This window comes from Asterias amurensis, chromosome 12 (genome assembly GCF_032118995.1).
Source record: "Asterias amurensis chromosome 12, ASM3211899v1".
Lineage (NCBI taxonomy): Eukaryota > Metazoa > Echinodermata > Asteroidea > Forcipulatida > Asteriidae > Asterias > Asterias amurensis.
Genome location: NC_092659.1, coordinates 13,520,733 through 13,528,812, shown reverse-complemented (window position 1 = coordinate 13,528,812; position 8,080 = coordinate 13,520,733). Strand labels below are relative to the sequence as shown.

General features: G+C 39.7%; 1 protein-coding gene across 3 annotated transcripts; it reads left to right on the top strand.

Annotated features, from left to right (window-relative positions):
• The first annotated feature begins 2,577 nt into the window (after positions 1-2,577).
• On the top strand, positions 2,578-8,060 carry LOC139945541 (arylacetamide deacetylase-like). Of its 3 annotated transcripts, none has more exons than XM_071942928.1 (5): positions 2,578-2,630; positions 2,812-3,019; positions 4,026-4,260; positions 4,939-5,002; positions 5,535-8,060. In XM_071942928.1, exons 2-5 carry the CDS (start codon positions 2,882-2,884, stop codon positions 6,316-6,318), a joined length of 1,221 nt encoding a protein of 406 aa, XP_071799029.1. In that variant the 5' UTR covers positions 2,578-2,630; positions 2,812-2,881; the 3' UTR covers positions 6,319-8,060. The 3 variants fall into 3 exon arrangements, with proteins under 3 accessions (XP_071799029.1, XP_071799027.1, XP_071799028.1); XM_071942926.1 differs by having other exon boundaries at positions 2,596-2,673; XM_071942927.1 differs by having other exon boundaries at positions 2,616-2,683.
• The last annotated feature ends 20 nt before the right edge of the window (positions 8,061-8,080 follow it).

Genomic DNA, 8,080 nt, shown 5'->3' with positions numbered 1-8,080 from the left:
GAATGAATTTTTTGTTGTTTCCCCTTGTATCTCTGGTATTGGGCTGAACATAGCTGTGAAGTGGAATGTCAACCAACCCATTTTTCATCTTGTAGAGCATACATAACTTCATCTAGTTATCTAGACGTTTAGTAAAGTCCCGTATCCCTCTTGTAGTCTCCTGTGCAAAATCTAGCTGCTTGACGTTGAACTCTTTCAATTGAGTTTATGTTCTGCTATGAGGGGTCCCATGCGGATGCAGCAAATTCTAAGAGTGATCTCACTAAGCTAAAAATGGGCAATTGATTTCACTTCAATGTTACAGCTCCACAAATTCATGTGGATAACATTCTCCACTCTTTGGGCTTTCTTGATGGACTCCTGAACATGGATGTTCCAGCTGAGGTATAGATATGTGATCACCAAGGTATTTTGGAGATGATATACTTTAATGATATACAAAACTTGATTGCAAAATTTGTATTCATGCCGAGGTGGGTTTCTTTTGCCTATGGTCATGGTGCACGGTGCAGCACTTGCTTGGGTTAACGTTCACTAACCAAGTGTCTTGCTAGGTTTCCAGGAGTTTCAGGTCATTCTGCAAAGTGCTGGTGTCCCCGTTGGTAGGAATTGGGTTGTAAAGCAAGCAGTCATCTGCAAAAAGCCTGGTCTAGGAGGTGATGTTGTTTGGCAGGTCATTGATGTGCAACGAAAACAAGAGTGGACCAGTGACAGTGCCTTGTGGCACCAGTGACAGTGCCTTGTGGCACACCAGATGTGATGGCTGCTGGGAGTGATGTATGTCCATTATTTACGACTTGTTGGGTCGCCCGGTCAGGAAATCCTGAACCCATGTTGAGATCTCCCCGATTAATCCATAATATTGAAGTTTGGAGATAAGACGACGGTACGGGACTTTTTCAAAGGCCTTGGTAAAATCAAGCACTGCGCCTTCACCAAGTTGTTCTTGTTGAGTTCCATCTATAATGTCATGAATTGTGAGGATGAGTTGCGTTTCTGTTGACTTTTAAGCCCGGAATCCATGTTGAAAATCAGTTAAAATATGTTGTTTCTCCAAATGTTTCATCACATGGCTGTGTACAATATGCTCCAAAGCCTTGCAAACCACTAAAGTGAGTGAGACAGGACGGTAGTTTGCGGCACAGGTACGGATCACCTTCTTAATTGATGATGTCATAATTATTTGCTTCTTTCAGATCTTGTGGTTCTACACCTGTATTGATTGAACTTTGAAACAGGTCCTGAAGCGGTGAGGCTAGCTGCTTAGCTCCAAGTTTCAGAAACCAAGGTGGAATTCCATCTGGACCTGGTGTTTTGTTGGGCTTATTGGCTGGCTGAGGAGCTTTTCAATTCCCCCTTTGGTGATGATGAGCTGACCAATCTGTTTTTAGTTGTACGGGCAAGTTGGGGCAGCTCCCCAGGTGAGCACGCAGCAAAACTGCGTGAAACTAAAACTGGGTTAAAACTGTGTGATTTTAATGAGGAGCAATGGTTCTTATCAGTACGTGAAACAGTTGACTGGCAGCATTAATGGTCTTTCTAATAGCCATGGGCAATGATGGCAGAAAGAGTGAGCTCTGTTTACACTGAGCTAGCACCAAGTTGGGGCAACTCCCAAGGAGGCTCCTTTGTAAACATCCTCTGAAACTGTTCATTCAATATGTTCGCCTTCTCTGTATCTTTCCATCTTTCTCAAGGTCTAGTCTGCAACTACTGGGTTTTTCATGCATTAACTTTTTGATAAAGTCCAGATTTTTTTAGGCTCCTCCTTGATGGCGGATCCCAAGGTTTCTCTGATGTATGTGAGAGCGTTTTGTTTAATGAGTTTGTGTGTATTTCTCCTGTATTCACGGGAAAACTCCCAATCAGAAACCTTTCCTGATTTGATGGCCTTATTGTGTATAGACGTTGCTTCTTCTGAACAGCCGTCTTAGTGTCCTGTCAAACCAGGGTAAGTTGAAACGGCTAGATATCATCTTGTGAGTTTCTTATCCGTATATACCGCGCGCACCACCACACATAGGCCTACCGCGTGCACGCTGGATTCATCCACATTCAAATAGGGGTAGAACTGTCATTTTTGGAGGGAGGGCCACAATTTCAGCTGTGAATCTGCTCTCTGTTCCAAAATTAGTTTACACTTAACTTTAAAAATAAAAGAAAAGAAATCAAATCTTGTTTTATTCATGCTTCAGTAAAACAAATTGTAAACGCTCCTTATTTTTTTTTAAAGATTCTATACCGACGGCTCCCCCTTGTTCAAAATTATAATAAACCCGCCGTACCTGACCTAGTATTAGTAAGCTAGTTTATTACCTTGTAAGCACTTCTGAATACCACATGCCTGTTTTTTACAGGGATCCTGCTTTCGAGGCATCATATCAGGGCCGTCTTGGGGAGCGATGTTGCCTTGACAGAAGTTCAATTTGTATCTAAAAATGTGTTTTACGTGACTGTGATTGTGATGAACGAACGGTGCGCAGTCGGAGCAGTCGACACAACACCACTAGTCTGGCGTTTCATATATTGGTTGTCAATAGAGGGCGCTCATTGGTCATTATTTTTCTCTTGTTGATTTTTTTTTGTGGGCGTTTTTTTTATTCATGTCTTGTGGTGTCATGTTGTGTTTGGTGATTGTCTTTTCCTCATCAATCATCCGATACTAAACCTGCAGTTAGTAACTGTAATTTAATATTTTCTTTCTTTGCAATTACGTTTTAGAAAACTACACTAGGGCCTACACAGAGTCTGACTTTTGTTTTGTTCTACTAAATTTGTGTGAAATTTCCTCATCCTTTCTGTCTCGAACAGCTCTTCATCTCCCGCACTTGCTAGTTGCTTGCTGCATCAGACTCAGCAGAGTGCAACAACACCAGCCAAGATGAAAGCACCTTTCTTCATCATCACCCTCCTCCTTGCCATCGTCTTGTACAGGCTTTACACTCCTGTTCCACAAGACATTGACGAGAAAATCAAGTTCCGCATCTTTGTTGGATTCGTAAGGTTCTTCGAATTTATTGTAAGTATACTAAGTTAAGTAAAAATAATAATATTATAATGTACTACAGTACATAACTATTTAACATGTTATTCTTCCAGATGATTTTTTTTTAAATATCTTAACTCTCGATCCTCGCCACGGCCTAGTGTCATGAGAATGGTCAGGTGGGTGGTCGGGAGAATGGCCGAAGGATGGTCAGACTCGGAGGATGGTCAGGAGGATCGATGGTCGGGAGGAATGTTTGAAGATGGTCTGAGGATGGTCGAAGGATGGTTGGGAGGATGGTCGGAGGATTGTCAATGACGCTTGGTAGGATGCGAGGAAGATGGTTTGGAGGATGGAGGGTCGTTATTGTATCTGACATTTCATGCATAATATTGGTTATCAGATATTTCATTACTCTCCACAACTGATACAGTTTTTTGCCCCTCATTCAGTCATTCCCCACCGCCCACCAACACACCTTGTCAACTCAGCATATTGAGAATCTCTCATTGATCTCCCACTGCTTGTAATGTATTGATGTCCCCATTAGTCTTGTAGACAAAAACAATCTAAGGGTGATCTCGGCCGGTCTGTCAAACCATCCAGATACCCTTCGATACTGCCCTCAGTTTCAATGGGTCATTGCGCTTTTGAATGCTCATATTGTAAAGTCTGACACCGTCACTGCATGGTGTTTAGTTAGTAAAAGCAGGCCTGATACTTCCTGAAGGCAAAGAAGGCGATTACCTCAATGCCCCCCTAGTCTTTGCCTTGGTGCCCTTGAAATGCTTCAATAGAAATTTACATTTTCCTCATAGGGTGCCCTTTACCAAGGAGAAAATGCCTTGGTGCCCTTGCCTCTCTTAAAAACAAAGCATACAGGCCTGTAATTAGGATCTGGTAAAGTTTGAGGCATATTCAATCAGATCCTGGCTAAACAATAAAAGGACTATCCCCTGTCCTTCCCACTGTCCCCTAACAAGTAACTTTTGTTGTTATATTATAGTTACTACTATATCTGATGATTTCCTTTCTGTAGGGATCAGTGATGAATCTTTTCAACAGCAAGCCAGCATTGCAGAACTTGAATGACTTGGCTCTAGCTTTGCAACCTCATCCACCGTCAACAATAGAAGGCTCTAATATTAGATCTAAGGTTGTGACCTTTGATGGAGTTCGGGTCTTGCTGTATGAGCCAATAAACAGGAAGGGCAGTGAATCGGTCGCCGGCCTGATGTTCTATCATGGCGGTGGATACATGATAGGCAGTCCAGGTTAGTTTTTATATAATAACTTGAGGATATCCATTGTAACCTGCGGCTGAGAAGCTGAACTTTTAAGGATGCAGCTACAACCTTTTCGAGCTGCAGGCATGTAAAGGTGCTTTTGGCAGCTAGCCACATCAACCCTTATATGACCACTTGTGGCGTGTAGCCACAAACTTCACCAAGCAGTCTATACCTGAGTGCACCAAACTCAAGTTTAGTAAACCAGACGGTTCAGTGGCAAAATCATTTGGTCTGGGTTCAATTACCGGTCATGACAATTTTGTCACTGAGCGTGACACTTGACTTTAACTGCTTCTCTACACCCAGGAGCAACTGGTTCATGATTGATTATAGTTTGATGCATAGGACCTCAGGGAATACAAATAAATGGCCCAGTCTTTAAAGCGACACTATAGGAGTGTACTGTTTGTGTTGGGTGTTTACAGACAAATTTACCCAAACTAAATAGCATCATGTGTATCCACCAAAAGTGGCTAATGTGAATAATGTTTATTTTTGTATGTTTAGAAAAGCACATCTCTGAAACATCAACTGAAAAGGATAGTTGTAACTAGCCTCAAATTAAATATGTTGAAGAATGTTTTCTTGAAGGAAAAATCATCATGGAAAAATAATATTATCTTGTTGGATTTAACTTTAAGTCGTTTTGTCTTCGTATTACAGAAGCGTATGACCCATTAACACGGCAATTAGCAGAGGAGCTGGATATTGTGATTGCATCAGTTGAGTAAGTTAGCAAGATAGCCTTGGTCTTGCTTTGTTTGCTTAGAAGAAAGCTTTTTGTAAAAGCGTTTACAGAATACAAGGCCACAGTGCCATTTTGTTAGTAGACTACAATTCTCTAAATCTCTAGACCCATTATAATATTATAGCCTTAAAGGTCAGGGCTTTAGAATTTTGGGAAAATCCAAATGAGCAGAGCCCAATTTCATTTCGCCCCCAAGTTCTGCACTTTGGATCGCCATCCTATGCTTACAGTAAAAGGGGCAAATTGCTGCAAATTGCTGCACTAAAGAAGTGACCTTTGCAGAATGAAAATGCCCTCATCCTCTCAAAGGTGAAATCCTGGGATGATGGTTACCGGTAGTCTTACAGGGGGATAGGCACTCTCAATATTTTCCATCATTCATACCTTTTATGTTCATCTGTTTTCTAAGTAGGATTTGAAACTTTGCATGGTGGAGATAAGATATAGAAGAGTTTGCGGTAACATGTTATTACATGGTGTTACCGCAAACTCTTCTATATCTGTTTTCTAGTTATTGTCTGGCAACTAAGCGTCAATTTCCAGCAGCCCATGAAGACAGCATGAGGGCACTAAGATACTTCCTAATTCATGCTTCGGAGTTCGGTGTTGACCCAGCTCGTATAGGGGTCGCAGGGGACAGCGCAGGAGGTCATCTTGCTGCAGCAGTTACTCAAGAGGCATCAGATGACCCGAGCCTTCCTCGTCTTAAGATTCAGGTTCTACTCTACCCATTACTGCAACTGCTTGATTTACAGACGCCGTCCTATCAGAAATACATGTATGACTTTGGCTCGACTGGAGGCGTTCTCACAGAGCGGACATTGGGAATTATGCGTTGTGTCTACCTCCTTGGGAGGATTGAGGAAGACTTCATCACAGCATTTCGAGTGAACAACCACACATCCCTTGCCTTCAAGAAGGACAACCCAACGTACTACAACCATGAGCTTGTACCTGCTGGCCTGAGGAAGCATGTGTCTTACAAAGGGCCGGTGATGGAGGATGGAAATGACGAGATGTGGACCAAGTACAAACACTTGTTCCAAGACCCCCGTGTGTCGCCGCTTATGCGTAAGAATCTCTCTAGTCTCCCTCCAGCCTACATTGTCAGTTGTCAGTATGATAGTCTCAGAGATGATGCCATTATGTATGCAGCTAGATTAGAAGCGGCTGGAATAGAGACTAAGCTGGTCAATTATTACAATGGTTGGCATGGAATGTTTAATGTTCCACATTTTGAGGTTGGCAGGCGAGCAATCAAATATTTGGTCCAACATTTGAAGAGGAACTTGTAGTTCCGGTTCCCTAAGCTGGTTCTACACTACTGCAAAGCTCTAACACTTTTTTAATAATGGTAGTAGGGGCTTGTGAAAACTGTTCCACAAAATTTGAGATTGATCGGCCATCTGGGTCACTAGAAAATAGTGAATATCGGTTACACATGACATTTTCCATGACATCGATTAAAAAAGAAATGAATAAAATACTCACTTGGCGAATAAACTCCAGCAGGAAATTAGTTTTATTTATTTCTTTGGAAATATGACATTTCAGACAGAATTATTTCAAGGGGTGTTTTCTACATCATCATCATTAAACCGTGTAAGTTTTATGGCAATCTGTGATATTATACATTTGTTTTCTTACCAATTCTGTATTCTGTAATGTTAGGTATGAGATAATTCTTTAAAGGCAGTGGACACTATTGGTAATTACTCAGAATAATTATTGGCATAAAACCTTTCTTGGTAACGAGTAATAGGGAGAGGTTGATGGTATTTATTAAAGATTGTGAGAAACGGCTCCCTCTGAAGTGCCATAATTTTCGAGAAAGAAGTAATTTCCCACAAATTTGATTTCGAGACCTCAGATTTAGAACTTGAGGTCTCGAAATCAACCATCTAAACGCACACAACTTCGTGTGACAATGGTGTTTTTTCTTTCATTATTATCTCGCAAGTTCGATGACCGATTGAGCTAAATTTTTCACAGGTTTGTTATTTTATGCATATGTCGAGATACACCAACTGTGAAGACTATAGTCTTTGACAATTACCAATAGTGTCCACTGTCTTCAATAGCAAGAAAGAACAGGTTCAAGAAATACATTGTCTTCTTTAATTTAAACAATGCAGTTGTCATAACTGAAGCAAAAGACTATAATTCAGGGCCCAATTTCATACAGCTGCTTTAAGCACAAAATATAGCGGACAGCAAAATTATGCTATCCAGAAAAAGGGTTACCCACCCAACTACACATATTTATACGTTCTTGCCTCGTTCTTTCATACATTGTATAATGCACAAAACTATTTTAATGTTTTTGCATTCACAGGTAAAGGGTATCAATTTTAATTTAGTATTTCAATAAGTAATAAAGAAACCAAAGGTATTTTATATATAGTAAACATTTATTATAAAAGAAATTATAAATATTTTAAAAGAAAATTTAAACATTATTATAAAAAGTTATATTTGTTTTTTTAAATGTACACAGTATTTGTGCAGTAATTTCACAATCAATGGAGGTTCGGTAATTTACCAAGTATTTAAGACAAGTAAAAAAAATACCAGTTGATCGTCCTGGTTTCTCCAAAAAGTGGAGGATGAAGGCCTTTTTATTTTTTATTTTTTATTTCTTTCAAAGGTGGCTGCAAAGCATTTTAAATCAAACTGGCCACCAATTCTTCAGTTTAAAGTCACCACTTACTTAATGTAGTTACAAGTTCTTAAAAGATTATTAAGTTAATCTAGAAATACACAGAAAAAATGTGTCTTTTTGACAAAAAATGTACAATAAAAGATAGTAAAAAAAAAGATGCAGCCTCCAAATAGGATGAGGGAGGGAAAGATCAACTGGTATTTTGTTTTGGCCTAACAATGAATTATTTGAAATCATGTAGGCAATTTAAGGATTTTTGAGAAAATTAATCATTGTGTTTTAAACTTAACTTTTATTATGAAAATGTTTCATTATGACAATAATTTTATGTTAAAAACTGTTAAAAACATTAAACTCCATCATTCAGGAATTTAGTTTTAATCAAAGAAATAATG